The sequence below is a fragment of the Saccostrea cucullata genome, unplaced genomic scaffold (assembly GCF_032062105.1).
Source record: "Saccostrea cucullata isolate Sc308-1 unplaced genomic scaffold, CSIRO_AGI_Scuc_v1 ctg35, whole genome shotgun sequence".
Classification (NCBI taxonomy): Eukaryota; Metazoa; Mollusca; class Bivalvia; order Ostreida; family Ostreidae; genus Saccostrea; species Saccostrea cuccullata.
Genome location: NW_026930622.1, coordinates 78762 through 100714, shown reverse-complemented (window position 1 = coordinate 100714; position 21953 = coordinate 78762). Strand labels below are relative to the sequence as shown.

Sequence of the window (21953 nt, the reverse complement as noted above, 5' to 3'; positions counted from 1 at the left end):
AATTCTTAATAAAATATCTCCAGAAGACATTCTAAAATTAGTCTTGCTTAAAGACAGCTATTTCATTCAATGACTTGAAGGTAAAACTCTCATAATTTTCTTTGGTTAACCTTTGAAATAGTTAGAACTGTCGATAACTCTAGAATGTTTGCAATAATTTTATATCTAATATCACTTCTTAGGAGTAATAATCATTTTGTATTTTATTACTATAAAGAGTTGGCAGGTAAAATGAACTCATGAAACGTGTTACCAAATAAGATGCTATTCAAAATGAAATTATTTCTGTCTTCTAGAAAATTTAGAATTATTTTCAAGGAAAATAAAAATTAAACACTTTATAAATTCAATCAAAAGTAATTTTAATTTTATATCACAAAGAAATGTCTTTTTAAAAGAAAATATTCATTTTAAATACATGATGCATATGTACACAATGGTTATCATATACTAGCAACAGGTTATATGTCAATGGAATGATAGTTTCATGTCAACAACTTCTAGCAATGGTCTCCCAACCATTTAAAACAATGTACAAAAATATATATTGTAAAATCAGACATATACATCATCATTGAAAATTGGCACTCGATCCTTCTTCAATCGATACATTACAAAAACCACCAACAGCATAAACATACATAAATATATAAATTTGCAACATCACAAAACTGATTCAATTACATTTTTGAAATGAGATTTTTAACAATAGAAAGCAAGGCCTTATTTTAGATGGCTTCATCTCAAAATGTATACACGTAAAAAAAAGAAAGGAATATTGCAATAAAATGATATTACATTGCAGTATTAAAGTTAACATTAATTATGATTGCATCTGAAATTATTTTTTAAAAAATTATTCATCCAACAAAGACTTCAAACGATACACATACTAATACTTCTCGTATCTTAAAAATAAAACACTCGCACACATATATTGAAGTTATTGCACTCAAACATATAAATCTGAGGAAAGACTCGCAGCAGGTACTTTTAGAACAGCATGATTATCTTAAGTTGAAATACATTTTTTTTTAAAAGGACAATTAACGATCATTCAAATAAAGACATCATTAAGAGTCAACAAAAATATTAATGTCGTTTATATTGATTTAATGATAATTTTCCTCCATGAAATTTGAATTGCTACTTGCTCCATGCCATCTTGTGCTCCAATCTCATATCACAGAGTTCACATTGGTTTAAGTTTAAAATCCTGCTTATTTAGGGTGTATCCGATAAATTAACCTGAAAAATTGAAAATAAAATGCTAAATTTTTTCATTTGTGGAAAAAGAAGGAATATTAATATTAGTCTTTGTTTATATTTTAACTTTACTTACGAACACAACTACAGCATTTATTTTTCCTCCTTGATCCCTCTTTACATGACTTTCTGCATGACCTTCTTCTGCACTGTATTTTTCCATTCTGTTAAAAAAAAATGGATATTCAGATTATTAATAGAAATGTATGGCTGCACTTGAAAATTAGCATGTCAAGGTAGTTTATTATTAAAAAATATTCTTACTGACCAAAAAGAAATATTTTAACATTGGAGACTGTGGACTTACTTTACATTTACACGTCACACATTTGACGGCTCCGTGGGAACTCAGGACAGGGTGCCACCGAGTTCTATTTTTGTATACATGTTTTCCTATTCTACATTCTGAAAACAAATATTTCATCGCATGAAACGTTGTTGAAAAAAATCATTATTGATCTGTACAACGTAAATTTTAGAACTTTTGTGAAGAAATTTTAATTTGATTTGTCTTCCTAAATTAAACATCTGATAATTACAAAAAGGCTTTTTGACTTGTAATATTTTAGCTTAGAGAAAAAAAAAAAACTTTATTAGGTCAGATTTTGAAAAGTTGTTTGCCCTCTCCCGATCGACTGGCTAAAAAGATGGCCCGAATCAAAACTTATTTAACCTCCAGGAAGCAATTATTATTATTATTATTATTATTACTATTATTATCATTGTATTCTAGACAAAAGATTTTTAAAAGAGCGATATATGGTAAGTGTCTCAACTGGCCCCTTAAAATGAATATCTTAATTTTACTTCATATATAGCTTTAATTTGTACAGCTATACTAGTATATGCCTATATATTTTGATCAAAATGCCTTTCAAATGTCATAAAAATTTCATTTTAGGATAAAAAACTGCTTATTTTCAAGCAGTTTTTCTTCCATTTTATATTTTTACCAAAGATGTATCTGTCCAATACTGATTAGTGACATAATCAAAGTACTCAGAAGTACAGAGAGCCGGGCTCATTTACAGAATAGAATCATTACGAATTTCTTACATGAATCATACGTTTATATTGTATTAACAAATAAAAAAAAAGAATATCAGATTTAAAATTCTGATGAAAAAATCATTTTAAATCTATCAATATAATTGATAAAAGACACTGACAGTGAGTTTCGATCCTAATACCACGGTCCGATTTTGTCAGATTCAGAATTAATCTGGTACCACAACTGAAAATAAACAAACAGGCCAGTCTGGTTCCCTCTCCTGCTTTTCTTCGTATGTGTAGAGAACTAAGATACATGTAACTCTGATTATCAAAAATCCTTACACTAATGAACTATGTTCTTTGACTTCAGACTGAAGTTTTCAAAGGTACTAAATATGTTTATTTATTTAGATAAAACTTCGTTTTATTTTAATTGCTTTATTTAGCGTTTGTATAATCTCAAAAGCGGTTGAGAGTAAGAACTATATTTTTACACGTAACTTTAAAATGGCAACTATGGGGTTAACATCCCGTCTTGAACAGGATCACATAAGCCGGCAATTGCTCTTCGAGCAATAAGCCCGGCTAAAAATTATGTATGTTCTACACTGCGCTCTATGTTTCCCATAAGAAAAAGCATCAAGAAAAAAACATATTTTTGGCTTTTTTGTTAGATAGCAAAAATAGCATTATTTCTCATGTCATTTACAGCTAGAGAGTGCATATGAATGTGAAAAATATATTAGAAATATTTCTAGTAATATAATCTCTTCTTCAAAATAAATATCAATTAAACATATCTGAATGTCATTCTAAAATGTTGATTTTTAGGGGGCCAAAATTGGCTCTTATCATATATACTCCTTTGAATTGAAATTTTAGTTTGTTTTTTTTTTTCTCACTTACTTACCGATCCTTTTTTTATCCGAACTCAGGAGAAAGCAAACAAACATTACTAACATATTGACCTTAATACTTTGAACATTTAAAAATTAATTAAAATATATAGATTTACCGCCGTCTGAACTTTCCTCTGTTGATGGCGTTGTGTTTTTAATTATATCTGCTAATAAATTCCTGTCTGTGAAATAAAGATATAAAAAAAGTAATTCAAAAACTACATACAATTGTTGGAAATGAAAGATTCTTTGCTATAGCATAAAGTCATTCATGAATCTACCGCTTTATAATTGATATAATGCTCAAATATGAATAGTTATCCTCTGTATATAATGAAATGTTTCAATTTTATCCCCTCAAAGGATTCTACTTTGACCCTCCTTCCATGTTAATAAAGTTGTCAAAAATCTAATGCTCTCGAGAAACACATGAAAGGTCCAAGAAAAAGAAGATAAAGCTGGTTAGCTAATTATTTACTGCAACTTTCAAATAAAAGGTATTTGAATTCACGCCACGCTAGGCGCCGCACCATAATACCAGAATTTACAAAAAAGCAAAACAATAATATTCTGTCCACGTAAACAACGTTATAGGCTTAGAGGGAGGAAAACAAGTTGCTTTATTTATGTATTCAAGGTTCATTCACATAATTCATTAAATCAGAGTCAAAGAAACTCCAAGTACACAAAATACATATATTGAATACTGTTTATTTCACACTTTATAAATTGAACAACGCTCTTGAACTTAATTTAATTTTATTTTCAAAACAATTCAAACTTTTAATTTCGTAGTATTACCTGAACATACTTGACAGCAATCACTCCTTTGCACACGAACCCTGTATCCTTTCGAACAATTAAGAACAGGACATGGTAAATGTGTGCATCTAACCTGTAAACTGTTCTTCTGAAAAGAAAAATTTGAAATAAAAATACTGTTAATTCAACAGACTTTCATTTGAGCAATGATTTCTTTAAAGTGACATATGTTGACATATGTTGTTTAAAGTTTCTTACGTCACAAGTGCACGTGACACACGTTGAGTATCCATTGGGTGGTATATATGGATGCCAAACGGTTCCTGCGCGATAATGTCGCTTATCACCCGGATAATAACACGTCCCATTGTCCTGAGTCAGCGTTTCTACAAAATGGAAATAAATAGCACTCAGCATTTTGTCTGTTAATTTCGTCGTAAAATGCAATAAAAGGGAATTTCAAAGTTCCTATATCAGTGTAGCTTTCAGAGGTATATACACAGGTTTAAAGTATTAGTAAAAATGTTAGTGATCTAAGGTTTAATTACCTGGACACGTAGGGCAGCATTCACCATCCATACGTACTTGATTGTTACATGCTAGTTTTGGACAAATAACTTGGTGACAGTGAATGTTGCCATTCTACAATTCAAAGACATACACGAATTTATCATTTGATTTTAATCACTTATATAAAATGTTAACAAAATGCAACTCAGCTATATTATTCATTTTGGTCAATAATAAAGTTAATCTGTGTTTTTTACTTTATTTTCTTTAGAAAAAAAAAACGAGCAAAGCCACAAAAATGTTTTATTAATATGCTTTAATTCCCACCTTACAACTACAAGTTCGACAGGTGCCGTTTTTAGAGGGAATCCAGCTTTCATCACTGTGGTAAATGTTGCCTCCGTCTTTGCAATCATTCTTTCCTAATGTTGTTAGAGCTCTGCTTCCTGATGTTGGTCTTGTTTCATCAAGAAGTAAGTTCCAACATGAATTTGGTATGCTTAGCTGCATGTGAAGTAAATTGAACAAATATTAAAATGAAAACGGAAAATTCAGAAAACAAAGATTGAAGTTAAAACAAATTTATCTTGTACAAAAGTAAATTAAATGTATTGAAAGGTAGGTTTCCACTTTCAGATACATGACTCAACTTTACTATAAAGATATATTTTTCTTTATGGCATCGTTTAAAAGAAGATTGTATTTACATTTGCTACTATTTCTCCTTTTCTGATTCCAGTAACACCAATCTGAAGTAATGATGTCCCGGCATTCAAACTTTTGTAAACTTCCGGTGATATGTCATCTATTACACCGCGGGCCTGAAATATCATTTAAGGAACTGTCAAGTAAAAATAATCAAGGCCACAAGAAATTCTAAGGAAACGTATTCTGTTCCTTGCAATAAAAAAATCCATTTTTCTCAAGAAAATGAGTCACTGGAACAAAGAGGTACTTTTCCAAAAATAATAAATTAAAAGAAACTTAATTGCTTTTAACACAAGGATCGTTTACACAATTCTTTCAATTTTCTTTATTGCAATGCTCTATATTTTACAGATAATGTATATTTCTTGTGTAGTAATGTTGTGTGTGATATCATTTTTCTACACCATTCATACATTTTAAGGACCAATTAAAAAGTTAAGTGCAAAAACGTCAGGAAAATAGATGTTGCAGCAAGAACCTTTAACAACTCAAGTTGCAATAACTGAGACTCATCTCTGAGGTATTGGAGAAGTGTTCTTATTTTAAAAGAAACTTTTCTCTATGACTGTTTGGTTGAAAAAGGAAAGCAAAACAAAATATATTTTAAGTCCACCACTTGCAAATGATTACAAGTGTTACAAGACACCTCAAGTACATTGCTCAAGCTGCATGAGCATCTCCTGTAACATCGAATAAAATAAGCCTAAATTTATTGTTAAGAAAATATACTTGTTAAATGATGGTTAGCAAACTACTGGAACTGTTTATTTTTATGCACATGTGGTTACATAAAAAAGGTGTTTTCTATGACCTTACCATTCCATTGATAAAGTTGGATATAACAAGAGTGTATATCGTATTTTTGGTGAACTGCGGTGCCATGGAATCAAATTCTCCTACCAGAAGAGCATTAAGGGATGAATAGTCTTGTAGACCAGATAAGATTATTTGATAATGAAGACGGCATTTTTGGTCAGCAACTAACCATGCCACTCCTCCTACTCCTGTTGGTGACGTTTGTAATGACGTCATCAAAAATGGTGTGTCTACAATTTTTAATAAGAAATGACAAAAGACGACATTTTAAGATATACTTTTTTTATTATTTTTAATAGATTTGTTAAAAAAAATCCTCTATTTTACCTTTGGTAAAGTCAATATCATCACTATACTGGATGTTTTCAATGCGACCCCTGAGAGCTAAATATGATTTCCGTTCCGTTTCTACGTTGAGGAATAATCTTCCAGCTAGCAGTAAAGCGATATATTTTGCCCGTACGTTTTTAATGATACCCGATGCCTACAAAAAAATGAGAACCATGTTAATTTACTTTATAAAATATATCATTAATATACTGCAGTATTGATGTTTCATTATAAAAGAAAAAAATTCACTCACTGTTCCATCACAGGAGGATGAAGAATTTCTCCTGAAATGTCCACTGAGGTTATAAATAACGGTCCGCCTTCCGGTTTTTGTAGGTAATGATTCAATGGTAAGGTAAGTAACGCAGCTAGTCATACCTTTCAAGTCTATCTGTAAGAGATGAAGGAGTTGAAATTTTCGTAAATTTATTGGATGAAATTATAAAATAAATTTCTGAAAGCATGAGAGTTTTGTCATGATCACTCACATTGTAACTTAATTGTCCATTGTCGTGTAGATTTAGAACTGCAAAGCCTGCGCTTGACAGTGCAATTTGCGGGTATATGAGTGCTTCACCACTTGAAAGAACTCCTATATATGCTTTGAAAAATGAGAAAAAAATAAACCCTGTAAGCACTATTTATGCAACAATTTTATGAGCACATTAATATTTTGATCCCGAAATCAGTACTGTAACTTAATTGAATTTTACAGGGTATAAAGTGAAATTTCACAAGATTTTCAAATAACACTATGCAATAGAAATAGTTTAATTTATTGTGTACCTAAACAATACAAGGTTTATACGAATGTACTCACCTCTACAGGTTCCAGACGGTGTTATAGTACCGATAATAGTGGTCCCTCCTTTAGAGGTGACCCTCATTCGCAGCCTCGCTTTGGCTATCAGTTTTCTGCTCTTTTTATTCAGGGCCAACCAAGTACCTCGGAGTTTGCTATTCTACACAAGGAAAAATAAATATTTTATTACTATTTCCTTTATAACATTTATTCCAAAGTGGAATCGAACATGTAATTTTAGAGATTTTCCTACCTTTCTTCTCCGTATTTTTTTGGTTTGGTTATGCAGAATCTGTGTCCTCTTTTCGATGGTAACAAAATATTCTTGTTTTCGTCCTGTATACATTTATAGACATGTATTTTTTTAAAAAGATCAAATGACAAGTATGTTGCCTATTAATTTCGTTATTTCTAAAAAAATATTTATCAAAATGATACTTTTTATTGTTTTTTTTTTAATTTAATATTATGTTTAAGATACCTACGTTTAATGTTATAAAGACCGTCAAACTTGACAGTGTATTCCACACTTTTGCTTCGAATTCCGTAAAATAACTCGGCGTAGCCTCCGATACCGTACTGGTTTGGAGAAACCAGTATAGTTGAAAAGGTACCTTAAAAATAAAAAAAATCATGATCGAACCAGTTTCTCTTTTCGGGGTAATTAATTTCATTTCAACATCGTCTTCCATTTGATGGATGGGAAGATAAAGTCTTCACGATTTACTTTAAGCTCATTATTGTTTTCTTTGATTCAGTATATTGTCAGTAGACGCATCTTATAAACTGAGAAGTATCAATTTATATAACAAAGGCTATACCTGAAACATTCTCAGACAGAGTATCGCGGAAATGTATAGATAGACACAACAAGATTTATTAGCTTAATTTAAGAGTTTATACTCGTCAAATTGACGGCTTTTCTCATCCAAAGGTGCGATTCAATAAACACTTTACACTTGATTATATAACATAGGCAGCAGAGCTTTAGAAATGCGTGTGGTCTTTGCTGCATTAATACTATTACACCTCACTGAAACAAAGTTCAGCAAATTGTGTTGAAGTTTCCTGGTGAAAACTACTCACTTTGCTGTCTGGATTTGTCAACTTCCGGTTTTCCGGCAACTTCGCCATTTTTGAATGATGACGTCGTTATTACCAGTAAAAACATCCCTTTGTGTAGATACCGGAAATAAAATTCTGGAACATTTTCCCATTCCCCACATATCTATTCAAAAAAAAAATATGTGTGTGTGAAAATTTGAATTGTTTTGTAATAATTTAATTCTGGTTGTAACGCTGTATTTGACTGGATAAAAAATTTACTTTATATCGTATAAAATGGGTTGCCTACGTCACAATGACTTTTGTCAAAAACGTATCAATCTGCCTGACGTTACATTCAAACTTTGTACAAATTGAAGTCATTTTGTTAGAACAATCATCTTTTTTTCTTACATCAAATGAATGAAAATTTAATTATAAGCAAAAAGCGTAAACTGTTCCAACCCAGTTTATACCGTGTAAAATGGGTAGCTATTAGATTCATTCCTTAAGTAAAGGTTTAGTTTAAAGGTTTCTGATTTTAAGACTAATATAATCTGCGTCATTTTTATAAAACGACGCATCCTGAAAAAATATGAAGGAGCAATACCTTTTTTTTTTATTTTGAAGAAATTTTAATTCTAAAAATATTTGATCAAATACGCTCTTTCAAGTGGATAATGTTTTGCAAGATACAAAATGATACCCTATACCTGTTTGTCGGGATATCTTGTTTGGAGACGTTTTTCCATCAAAACGTTTCCGTTCTTATCTGTCAGCAAAAGTTTTTCTGGGTTTTTGAGTCTGTAAAATAAATACGATTCCGTGCTACAAATCAACAAACTAAGAAATGGAAAATATATAAAGTTATCACTGTGACTGTTTATGCTTGTTCTGAACGAAATTGAGCTTGTTCGAGATACGGATAATTTATCAAGCAATTTCTGAGAGGTTTACTGCAAAACGGAAGTAATAAAATATGATTTAAAGTATGTTTCGTTCATTCAGAATGTCAGAAAGTTTACTTTTATTAATATTTAAGGCATGTTTATCACTAAAGATGTGCAGAGATCAGCACAATGTTCATTCTTTTAGGAACTTTATAGTAATATATTAATTATTGTAAAATATTTTCAAATAAATATCCCATCTTTTTAAAATAATTTTTTATAAATATTTTAAAGGCTGACTTTCAAAAAAGAAAAGTTTAATTTTTATTTTATAAGGTTAAAAAAATCAATATCGCGAATATATGCCTAACTAAAATACAGGAAAAGCTAAAGAATTTACGCGTGTTTTTCGCAAGCCGTTGTCATTGAAGCGGAACGATTGCATTGAACCTTGTCTGATAGCCGTGATTCCAATTTTAGCACATTTTAGATAAGGTCAGACAAACTTCGGGTTTCGGTTTACTGTAAATTGATATATTTTTGTTTATAAATAGCTTCTTATTGAAACATATTACTTCATATAACATAATTATTTTTGTAAGAAAGTTATTTTGCCATGAACTCCAATTTTTCATTCATATGTTTTCTTCCTCTGGTAGCGGGTTTTTCCCTAATTTATCTCCTAGCATCCTCTATTTGAGAGGATGATGAGAAAATAAAACAGTAATAAATGTTTGTCTAATCAGGTCTCACTGAATCAAATTACGGGGGATTAAGTGCTTGTATCGGCCCGGCGTTTGTTTTACTTCCACCTTCCAGCCGTGAAATGTTGCAGATGATTATATGCTTTCCATCGACTGACGCCAAAAATGTGATTTCTTGACTTTCCTTCACGCTACGTAAGAACATCTTAACATTACAGAGAACGTTTTGGTCTCCGTGGCTGTGTTAAGAAAGCACGGTCATTGTATTGCTATTAATATTGGGCGGAATAAATTATTTACCGATAAAAGCAACCGAATGGAATACAATTCAGTACAAAATTTTAATAGTTTCAAATCACGATTTTGGTGACCAGATTTATTTTAAAGCTTATAATTATCACCGATTGTAATTGGTTTGAAATTAGAATGCCGGGATAAGAGGAAATTTTTATGGTTAAAAAAGGTACCCCAACGTGTGATTTCTAATTTCTTTGACATCACTTGATGCAAAATACAAGCACTTTATGATCTCTTCAAAGTCTTTTAATTCTACCTGTGCGACAAAGACTTGTTTTTTGCAGCTACAAACACATGATTTATAGAAGTCTTACCCTTCGTATTTAATGGAAAAGCGCAATCCTAAAGTCGAAGTCACACGAAGGTGCACAACTGCGACTGCGCGAGTCAGAAGCGGTCGACTTGAGATGACATTGCGGCCTACCAGCAGCGCAACATACTCTGAAAGTTAAAACAAGGTGTTTGAAAATAAACAAAGAGACAGAACATAGATCCTTTATTTGGCTGATTTTTTTCCATTGGTAAATGATATAAAGATTCAAGAGAGAACATTCAATTATTTTGAACTTACTCTTATTAATAACTTTTCGGCGTATGTTATCCCAGTTTAGTGCTTTATCAACTTCTTTGGACATTTTCCCTGGTAGAAGACTGAGCATATCTTCAAATGTTTTGTCTGTAAACAAGAATTGGAAAGCAATTAAAATAGTGTGAAAAGACTGGCACCACCAAAATCACCACAATCGATGTTCGACTAGACATTCGTGTATCATAAAGTAGCATTTTTAATACTCAGTACTAGCCAATTATTTTTATGAAAAAAAATATCACTACTCATTAAAAAAAAGAATTGGAGGTTTAAAGATAATTGGTGTACTTTCCGCTGAAAGATATCTTTTATTGAGCCATATGTTTCCGTAAATATGTAACGAAAGAGTTCTTCAAACGATGTAGAAACCAGTGTTAAGTAAGCTCCATGGAAAATGAGCAACTCTTTGAAATGCCCATTAGCAATTTGCAAATTTGCCCATTAGGACAAAAATAAGAGCAAATTAGCAGAAGACGGACAGCAAGATGCGATTTCTGGGCAAGAGCTCATTGCGCGTGCCGAACGTACCCAAACTAACAGGCAAAGAGGGACGCCAAAGGATGCTTAAAAACAAGTACAGTTTCTGAAGAATTTCACAGTTTTACCTCAAAATCACGTAAGGGATCGACTATCGACAATTGACCTAGTTTGCCTACGATTACCATTTCGATATCATGTACAGAATGTATTTTGATTCCCTTTCCTATAAAGTTTTTTCCTCACTATCAACAAATATGAATGATTATCATGGGTCAATGTCTCAGGAGACTTTTTTGTCTAAATATAATCAAGACAGCAAAAAAAAAAAAAATTTTTATACCTATCAATTTTCAAACCTTGGTGTTTTTCATGTCAAAATCGGGTCCAAAAGGTTTGTTTAAATATTTTCAGAAATGCCAGACTATGTGTTGCTTTTGATATAAAAAAAAAATCAACATTCAATCACATAGATGCGAAATTCAATCATTTAGCACTTCAGCAATGCAAAAAATTTTAAAGACTTTAAACTCATATTAATCGAGGATTATAGCAGTGTATTTTTCACACTTTTAACTTGGGGACACCTAGAGCGATTGTTTAAAGAGGTATGCTGAGTGTTGATAGGGCCACTTGAACTTGTGCAAGAAATCAGGGGGTATTAAATCGATACAAAATATTGGTCAGAAGAATAAATAGAGAGGCGATGAAGAGTAAATAGATTGTGCAATTCAAACAAGTATGGGGGTATAATATGAGATTCTCTCTAGATCAAGAAGTCGGGAACGAGCATTCGACCAGACATTATTTACGCTACTGAAAGCTTGCTAATCCGAGTGTCAAATACGCTAAGTGTTTGCATGTATTTCTTTAAAAACAGTTACAAAAATTTTTATATACACTTGAAATGCTTAACATATGAGTAACCCGTCGGTAGGCATTCATTGTTTCTGACAAATTTCGATAATTTATGGGTTTTATTTAATTTTTTAGTTTGTTGTTCTTTGAAACGTTCTATTAAAGACGCATTGCTCAGCTGGTGTTTGCGCACCTTATGCTGTCAAAGGGTAATTTGAATTTCAAATTTTCGAACCCTATACTCCCATTTAACCAAAATACTACCCCTTCAAGCAGAAGTTTAACAAGAAAAAATCTATCATTTTTTTATGCAAGATAATTTTCATACATCACGATTTGGCGTTCCATCTGATTGAAAACTTAAAGAAAAAGAAGAAAACCAATTATCGTCTGATACCATTAATGACTGAAAGTTTATCTAATGCCCCTTGTCATATTTAGTGGGTTCCCGGAAGCTTAAGACAGATAAATTTATATGTAATTAGCTTATTAGGACGGGCACTAGGTTAACATAACTATTAACCTTAATCTGGAGACAGATTTATGGTAAATTTTTACAAGGCCAGAACATAAGTATCAAAAGCAATGCAAGTAATGTACGCAATCGCCAAAAATTGAATAACGATTAAATGGACTTAACTGAAACACTTTTAATTGCATCCGTTTATACCAATTTCGATCGGGGGCACTGCCCACTACAAAAATTAGACTTGTTTTCAATTTAAATTTGTAAATGACCAATATAAATTAAATTAAAAAACTTTCAGAGGATTGTAAAAGGTTTTGATTTAAAAAGAGTGACTTTATTGTACTGTCTGGAGAGGTAGTTAAGTACAGGAAATCACTAGCACGCTCTACCCATACATTCTACATCCCAACAGTATTCTGAAGACTTAGCGGGGGAGGTGGGAAGTCATCTGAAAGAAAGCTCAGAGAACATAATGAAACATGTGAAAATTATTTATTAGAGAAAGGACTGTGCCGATCTGAATTTGTTTAAGAATACTTTTACAGTTCTCTACAATGAAATTACTTCAGTTAAAAGAGGCATAATAAGTTTTACTTCCAATATGTTGTAAAACCATATATTTCACACCGGTAACATTCATGTATATATTCATTGAGCTCACTTCTCCATGGCACCTGATCCCACCTCTAATGTTTTTGAGGTCCGTATTTGCTCTGCTCCTATTTTGTAATGTTTTATGGACTTTTGATCTTGAATACTGTTCATTATCTCCATATGTTTCACTTAAAACGATATAGGAAACTTAAAGTGAGTTTGACATTTCATCGAAGAGATGGAAACCATTTGTGCGTCAATCTAATGTGAACATTATACAAGAAAAAAACTGAACGTTTTCCGAACGGCTATTTCCGTCAAACCATGAATAAACATTTTGCAAAATGTCTCAAAGATATTTATCTCCTTAATGCTTTGACAGGAATAGAGGTGTATATTGCTTTATTAATAGATCCCTTTCTGGTAGAAATATTTATAGCCTGATTTGTGATAAAAATCTGAAAGAAAATACCACACATTTATAATGCTTGTTACTGACCTGATTAATTACAATTCTGTTATTACATTACCTTCATTTGGGCAGGATTTGCAGCACTTGCCTTCCAGTAGCACTGGGTTATCGCACTTGGGCACCGGACACAGGTTCTTAATATTTTTGCACTTAACATTTCCAATATGCTGCACAATGCCCTTCTTAATGTTCTGCAAAATAAGAATAATCATATTAATTTTTAAGAATGACCCAGAAAAAAATTTATTTTTGGAAAAGGTCATTCCAGTACTATGTGGTAGGTTTGTCTATTCAAATACATGACCAACGACGGGGAAGGGTTGCGATAATATACAAGTAATTAATATTTTCAAATATTAAATATGTCTAAATTCTAATTTTTCATTAGAAATTTCCATAATGTCTGAAATTATTAATATGTCATTTTGTTGGAATTTTTGCAATAAAACATAAATTAATCAATCTGTTTGTTGGTCAGATATTTCAAAATAATTTTCAATTTATTTGCCAATAAATCTATAAATATAAATACAAATCATTCTGTAGAAGTCTAGTAAGAATTTAGATAAAGAAAATAATGATTTATTCGATCTAAAAAGCTTATTCATAGCATTGAAATGGCCCCTGTTCGTTCGACCGCCATAAATCACATTAAGGGTGTGAAGTAATTTTGTTTCCTTAATCTCCCCGATCAAGCAATCGGCATACATGGGCTCTTCAAGTAATCCACAAGTAGCCCTGTACATTGAGATCTTCTCAATTGCTTTTGAACTTTTAGTCTTGCAGAAAGAGACTTGTTTAATCCTAGAGATATAAATTATTCAAGCAACGGATGGCAACTTTTAATAAATGTTTCACACCGTCTTTCAAAAGAGACGAGGGTTTTTGTTGTGAAATTTGGTTTACTTTTCCCAATTAAAAGGCAACATGATTTAGTCTGTTTCGATATGGTAAACCAACAGGGACGGGGTATGTGATGTGTCACACGAGGAATGTCTCTTTGTCACCTCAAGATTAAGATAACAAGGAAATACATAAACCAAGTCACAGATTCCGCAAAAATAATTGGAAGACAAGAGAAATACATGTACGTAATTATTGATAGGGGAATGAACTTTTATAGAGATGTCAAAAAACTATTTGTGTATATTTCAGGGGGATAAAAGTCATTACATTATAATTTGAATGAAAAGGGACGTGTTCTTAGATGTTACTCCAACATATGTCAATAAAGTTTGTAATTAAAACTATATCTTGTAAAAATAAATCATAAGAGTACAATATGAAGTCGAGCAGAAAACTATACTAAAGAAATATATGGAGATATTAAACAATATTCAAGCTCAAAAGTCCATTAAACAATACAAAATTGGAGCAGAGCAAACAAGGACCTCCGAAACATCAGAGGTGGGATCAGGTGCAATAGAGGAGTGAGCATCCCCTGCTAAGCGGTCACGCCCACCGTGTGCTCCTTGTCACGATCGACAAATAACGGAAAAGTCGTCGCAAATTCAGTGTGTCTATCCCCCAATTAATGTCTTACAAAAAAATGATACGAAAATAAGCATTTATTGATCAGTTGAAATTCTGTATTTCTGCGTTCAAATGTAATAATATAAACAGTTTGCCCAATTGAAAGCAACAACAGGAATACATTTCGACCTTAACCCGTTTCTCCTAGCCTTCAAGCAGATCTGAGTGATGAGTCATGTTTTAACGACATGTAATTTATTGTTAAGAATTCTTTTTTTAAAGAAGCAAGCATCATCCTCAACCCTTTCTGTTGTTCAGTAATCATCTATGATAGTTCCTAGCATTGAGATCTATAATAAGCCCATAGCCTGATTTTTTTTTTCATTTGCATCGTCAAAACGAGCAAGTGGGATATGCGATATCAAACATGATAAAAGGAGGAAAAGGCATCATATTAACACCTGTTGATTTTCAATAGTAAAAGGAACAAATACTTAATTTAAAATACTCACTGTCTCCATGATTTGTAATATTTGTTTATTTTAAGCGATCTTACACATATCTATGGACTTTTGTTTCCACAGTAATAGCAAACCTTTTTTGTGAATCGTACCCTTTATGTTTTTAAGAAAAGTATAAAGTTTAAGCAAAAGTATATTTCAGCAACATATACGTTACATGTGATAATTTCATGAATTACTCAAAAATCAAATATCTTGCAAGAGTGTAAATTTCACCGGATGTTTAAGTCGTTTAGCGGGTGAAAGAGTGAAAACGACATCCTGTCAATACCCGGCCAGCAATTACGGGAAAAACAGTAACCGTTTTCCCCCGACTTCTGAAGTTGCACATTCATTCATTCAACACTAGAGTAATGGCGGTGATTATCTAAAAATGGTAGCGGAAAATTAACCCTTGTAGGAGGAATGCAGGATCTAACCATTTGAGGGCTTAATTCTCTTAAGCAATTATGTCTTTACTTTAGGAACGAAAAATTGACAGTTATTTAACGTAAAGAACGCCATGCAAGACTTTAATGAAAGATGTGGATCCATTGGGATAAGGTTTTATAGCCTACTCGGAGTAATAAGTTATGGGTGTTCTTCCTGTTCGAAGTTTCCTTTTGGATTCTAAACCTTGTCATTCAGGTTTCCGTCGGCTAAAATGTTTCTGTCAATGTATAACATGGATGATCTCATTCAGCTATATATTTTTGGGATAATTAAAAGACCCTTAATAGAGGATAAAACAGAAGTAAAAATAACAAAGTCGTAAACTGAACTTCTATATTGAATTTGCAGTACAAGGTTTGTGGAGAACTTAACATGGAAAACACATTGTCTAGTAGCTTTCTTTGATCCCCCTTTTCCTGTTATGATCTCAAATTCTTGTTTTGCAAAACAGTAAATTGTTTTATTTTTATTTCTCCAGATAATTCTTAGTCCCGCGCATAGTAAAATTACAATAATACAGCAATAATTAGTTACGTTATAGTTGTTTTTGCTTTTTAGTGTCGATTTCTGGACACACAGACTGGAACTTCGATTTAAATTCGATTCTTTAAGTGTAAGGTTAATCTCCATTGCCTACCCCACGCAGATGGAAAAATAGAAGAACAGTGAATTATGGCATTGAGTTACTCACAGTAAGAGAATACCAAAACCATGCTTAAAATGTCATAGAATTTTAAGGCTCTAAATGCTTATATTATAGTTAATAGCTGAGTAAAGGACGTCGGTTAAAATGTTTCGAATACTAAATACATACGCAGTCTTGATTAGTGTTCTTTTGTTGCTTCACAAATAATGCAAAAAAGTCCATTCTGAATTCAAATGATACCTAGAAATTTTTTTTATCTAGAACTGCCTCTTAAATATTAACTATGATTTGTGTTCCTGCTTGTAAGTAGAATCTTAGGGAATGAGAAGTCCCATACTTAGTTATTTTATTAAAAGAAATTCGTATTGGCAGTTGTACATGATAACTTTTCTGTCCTCGGAAAGAATGGTATTAATAATACCATTTAGCCAATTCTTCATTTTCTTGTGTTGCCTCTGAATAATCTAGGTTGAGAATAATGTGAATCTCAAGCTGAGCCCAAATTTGAACAAAACCTCAAAACACATTGACCTAGTGTTCGATTTCTTTTCTCCGGAAAATATAAAGTACAAAATTAGCAGGAAACGGGGAACAATTGTAATTGATATTATATCGTGCTTTGACCTTGACAACGATTCTTCCGCTAGTTAGACGATTATAAGACTTTGCTGATTCTGTTTTAGAAACAGATGATAGTTTCAGTTGCTTCTACAAACAGCAGAATCTTGTGTTACACTTTAATTAGTATATCATTTGTTTTTTTATATTACATAGTCCATGATTGTATATTTTTTATCATTCTAGACAATTTTTATGATACGGAAAGTGAAAAATGCAGACATCATTTTTTTCGACAGTGAACTGTTGATATCAAATGAATATTGGCATTAATTCTATCTAGGTCAAGGAGATTATCAACGTATCCATATATCTTACATTCAAATTTTAAGGAGTGTATAGTTAGAAATCTATTACAGATAATTATGATAACCTTCCCCAATAAACGACTCCGAAACTTGTCGTTTTTCCACCTCCGCCAAGTATGAGAGTTCTGCGAGGCAATTTGCACAAATTCCTCCCTGGCAATATAATCTCCTTTATCTTGCTACGTAACACTTTTTTCTTGTTAGTAATTGACATATTACATTGAAACATAAAAGGAACATAACTGTCTGTCATTGAAGGGCTTCTGCAAATACCGAGAAATTCCCGTATTTTCTGGGATCTTGCATGTTCAAAGTATTACAGAGACACTTGTGAGGTTTGGTTATTGGGAACACTGCAATATTTATTGCATTATCATACTCTTATCTGGCTTCAGTGCTTTTAATGCAAAATATTTTTAGGATGAAGTACTTGAATTTCATGAGGGTTGAGGGATGCAAACAGAAAACAGAATTTGGCTCTCATTTATTTGTCCTCCCTAGTCTCAGTTCCCAGATCAATTAAATATAGACGAACTCTGATAAGCATTTTACTGGGAAGCGATAAAAAGTTCTTTATGTTCCATTGGTTGCAGAAATAAGTTGCCAAGTTGACTAAGCTCGTTTTTTTGACCAGACAGGCAGAACCAGTAACACAGTGTTGAATTGAAAAAATGTCATTTATTTATAAAATGACGAATATGGAACAGTACAAATATTGGGGGTCAGAAAGGACTAGAAAAATTGACAAAGTGTTATCTTCAATAAGACAGTATTATGCAATCTGACCCCTAGCAAACATAATCTAAAATTACACGAAAATCAACTTGAAGTCTCAAATCCATACAAAACACAACCTGCCTGTCCACAAAAAAGGTGGGTTATCTAAAAAATACAGGCCAGGCAGGAGAAAACAATTGAAAATTGAGGAGGTAGTTCTGGGGTTGGATGGAGGGTAATTTTCGTTAAAATTTCTGTGTGGCTTCTCCTTTCAGTAGAAAAATACAAAATGATACACGAGGTGAGGAGCCACGCTGATTGGCCCAAAAATTCCTAACTGTGGTTTGGGTAAAGTTAGGTACACTATACCTAGCCGGGTTGCAAAGAACTGGGTATGAGTAAAACTTCAGAGCATGATAAAATCAATAAAATTACAAATACTGGATATGAATAATACAAGTCACATAAAGGTTATTATTTTGTCTTTTATATAAATAATAACTTATAGTGTTTGTTTTTTATTTGGAAAAACTTAATTGATATAGTAATATATATGTTTGAGCTATGTATTCTTTTGAAGTACGAACATATTCCATGTACAATACAAAAGTATTTTACTTTGTCTTTGAAAGACTTAATGGCTCTTTCTCCCTAACATCAAATTTAGATACAATTTAAAGTATATGCATACGAGTATTTAAATTTGGCACATAAGTATAATAGATAGTTAATAAGAGAAATGCATTGCTGACCTTCATGAACTGAAATGGTTCGGTTCTTGAAAATGAAAGTCACAAGCTTTGCACATCATTTTTTTTTTTAAATAGAAAACTTTAATTTCGTTTCGTTTAAGTGTAAATAGTAAAGGAAATTATAAAATCTCTGGAAGGAAGTAGCAATAGTACACTCACCGGTACACATTGGCAAATGAGGCAAACGAATGGTCCATCCGGATTTAAGGTTGGATTAAACTTTTCTCCTAGTTTATAAAAAGACTTTCCGAGATGACATCCTGTAAAATAAAATAATTTAAAGATGAAAATTAAAAACATTGCATGCACAAGGTAAAGTGTTAAGTTGCTTTCTTTCCTCAAAGTCTATGGAACTGAACGAGAAGAAAGTCACTCAATGAGAAATTTCAGCTTATATCATATATGTTTAAAGGAGATTTCGCGTTTATTTTTTTTAAGATAATTCTTTATCTTATTCTGTTGTTGGTGGCGGTGGTGTTATTTTCAATAAAGTGTTACCTAAAGAAAAAAATAAGTGCTGAAAATAATTAAGACATTAATTATGAAAATCTGTTCTATAAATTTAACAAATTCTACAATGTGTCTCTCGGTATTTTTTGATAAAATTATTTGTGCCTCATATGAACATTTAGAACACAGTTATGGTCTTTCAATCTTTTCCGGTAATTAGCAGAACTGTTATGTGCAAATGAGGTCATTGAGATTAGTAGGTCTATTTTTAACCAGACACTTCGGATTATTTTGAAAAGCAACAGATAAAGACATTTTATGATTCATTACTACATTTTAAAAAATTGGCATTCGGGTTGCATTCTTATAGGCTCAGTAAACTTTGTATTTAGAGTGAAGTTACTTTGTCAGAATGTCAAGTTAGATTCCTTAGAATCGTGGAGAGATGTCGTCTGCAATCAACGAATCTTCAAAAATGAAAGAAATGTTTTTTATGCTTTCATCCTTGCTGACTCTATTTTATTTGCAGTTAATGTAAAAAAACAAACAAACAAACAAACAAGAGAGAAAGAATTCTTAAAAAACATAACCGAATAAGAATGTAAGCTTTTCTAACACAATTTCTCGTATGTTAATTTTTAAAAAAATATTTTACGAATGGTGATTATAAATATTTTTTTTTCCAATTTACAACAGATTAGTCACTACTGAATCCATCACTCATGTTTCATCACAACAAATTGAACTAGTCATTTCTTTTAGCTAAAAAACTAAGCTAAAAATATAATTGAATTTTATTACTTAAATTTTTGGAAAAGGTTTTTGAGAAATACAAACGCATGATTAATACTAGCATGCTGGTAAAGCTTACATTAGTCATGTTTGTAATTGACACAGTTGTTAAGCAGTTATTTTGCTAATCAGCGATAACACATGTACTACTGTGTTAATGATCGCTAGCTGTCAAAAACCGTAAGTACATCGTATAACAATACGTTGAAGATAACTTTTGCCAAATAAAGATATAATTTCACAAACTCTGTATATTAAAAAAAAACAACCAAACAAAAAAAACCTTTGGTTTTGTTTTGTTTTGTGTTTGTTTGGTTTTTTTTTTTTGTTGTTGTTGTTGTTTTTTTGTTTTTTTTTTGTTTTTTTTTTATATTTATAACTTTTTGACCAAAGGCATTTATTTATCATTCTTTTATTCACTTACAAAATAATAAAACATTTTTGGGAGGTGCATTCACTTTGCATTAAAAATGAATTTTAATTAAATACGTACCACTAATACCGCCAATATACTTCTTGTGATGTTTTTTATTTAAATGATATCTTATTAATAATCATACAAAAAATGGACAGCCTATATGTCTTCTTGTAATACATGAGTGGTCATATTAGTACATTTCTTGTACATTTCATTATGAACAACAATAAACACTGCTTTCTAAGTTGTGTCAATTTAACTTTTTTATAGTAATTTTTTTTGTTTTTGTTAAGTTTCTTATTCACGCATGCCTTTCTAGACCTATTGTTGTATATAAAATCACCTATATGTTTTTTGTAGTCTCTGTACGCTATTGTAAAATGGTGATGAGATTCAAATAAATGATTGATTGATTGCAAAAGAATCTTGTCAATTTAACTTTTGTAATTTACGGTCTGTGTATGACCCCAATATCCCTTGATTGTTTAATAAACCTGTAGACACCAATTACTACGTGATGACTGTGTTATTCAAACTTTCCTTCGCTTGAAAACAGTCTGGAAATGACCACCCCTTTGATCAATTAAGCGATGAGTAGTAGAGTCGAGCTATAATTACGTTCATTCAATAAAACGTCACTACGCTTACTCCGATAGAGCTCAATGATGCGCTCTTTGCCAATTGTTTTCAGTCAAAAACCAGCTGGAACTTGTATCTTTCACTCAGATTAATCATTCTAATTAGTGTATTTTTAGAAAAAGCTCAAAATTGCCAAAGTTGAATCTTCATCAAATTTAAAGAAAGTGTTTAAAGACGTCAAACATTCTGACATAAGTTAAAAAAGCTAAAAAAAAAATTAAAAGAAATAATTAATTTTTAAAGCCTTTATAATAAAATAAAATCTTACCTGGAAAATTTTGATAAATTTTTCCATAATCCACCTCCTCGGGAATTAACACGTTGAATCTATCCTTGGGGCTACCTGCATGCTTTTGAAGCAGGAACCGTTCTCTTATACTTCCATCAATGTTTACGAACATCTGCAGAAACACGTAGATTGTCAATAAAGAAGTCATTTCATTCGCAAAATTCAGATTAAATCCTATAGGTTCAAGCTGAACACCTGCAACTCGTCCTAAAATCTTTCGAATCAAGAGGCCGCAACGCAAATCTTAATAAAACTAGTCAAATATGGTAAGGTACCCCTCGGCACGCAAGAACACAAATCTGTAAAGTAGTAAACTACCAATAAATATTTTTTGAAGTTAACTAAATTTTGGCACTCTCTAATATCTACAATAAATTATTTCTTAAGTGAAATAGATATATATCTAAGAACAAATATT

General features: G+C 31.7%; 1 protein-coding gene across 1 annotated transcript; it reads right to left on the bottom strand.

Annotated features, from left to right (window-relative positions):
• Window positions 1-391: 391 nt before the first annotated feature.
• LOC134229314 (chordin-like) lies at window positions 392-21936 on the bottom strand. The gene is made up of 23 exons (XM_062711040.1): window positions 21515-21936; window positions 19107-19207; window positions 13539-13671; window positions 10593-10697; window positions 10336-10462; window positions 8844-8934; window positions 8173-8314; window positions 7572-7700; window positions 7340-7422; window positions 7105-7246; window positions 6773-6885; window positions 6538-6675; window positions 6282-6438; window positions 5955-6184; window positions 5138-5251; window positions 4758-4934; window positions 4469-4562; window positions 4179-4306; window positions 3960-4068; window positions 3275-3340; window positions 1574-1671; window positions 1343-1430; window positions 392-1248 (listed from the first exon to the last, which is right to left on the bottom strand). The coding sequence occupies exons 1-23, from the start codon at window positions 21681-21683 to the stop codon at window positions 1244-1246; spliced, it is 2739 nt and encodes a 912-aa protein (XP_062567024.1). The 5' UTR covers window positions 21684-21936; the 3' UTR covers window positions 392-1243.
• Between the last annotated feature and the right edge of the window lie 17 nt (window positions 21937-21953).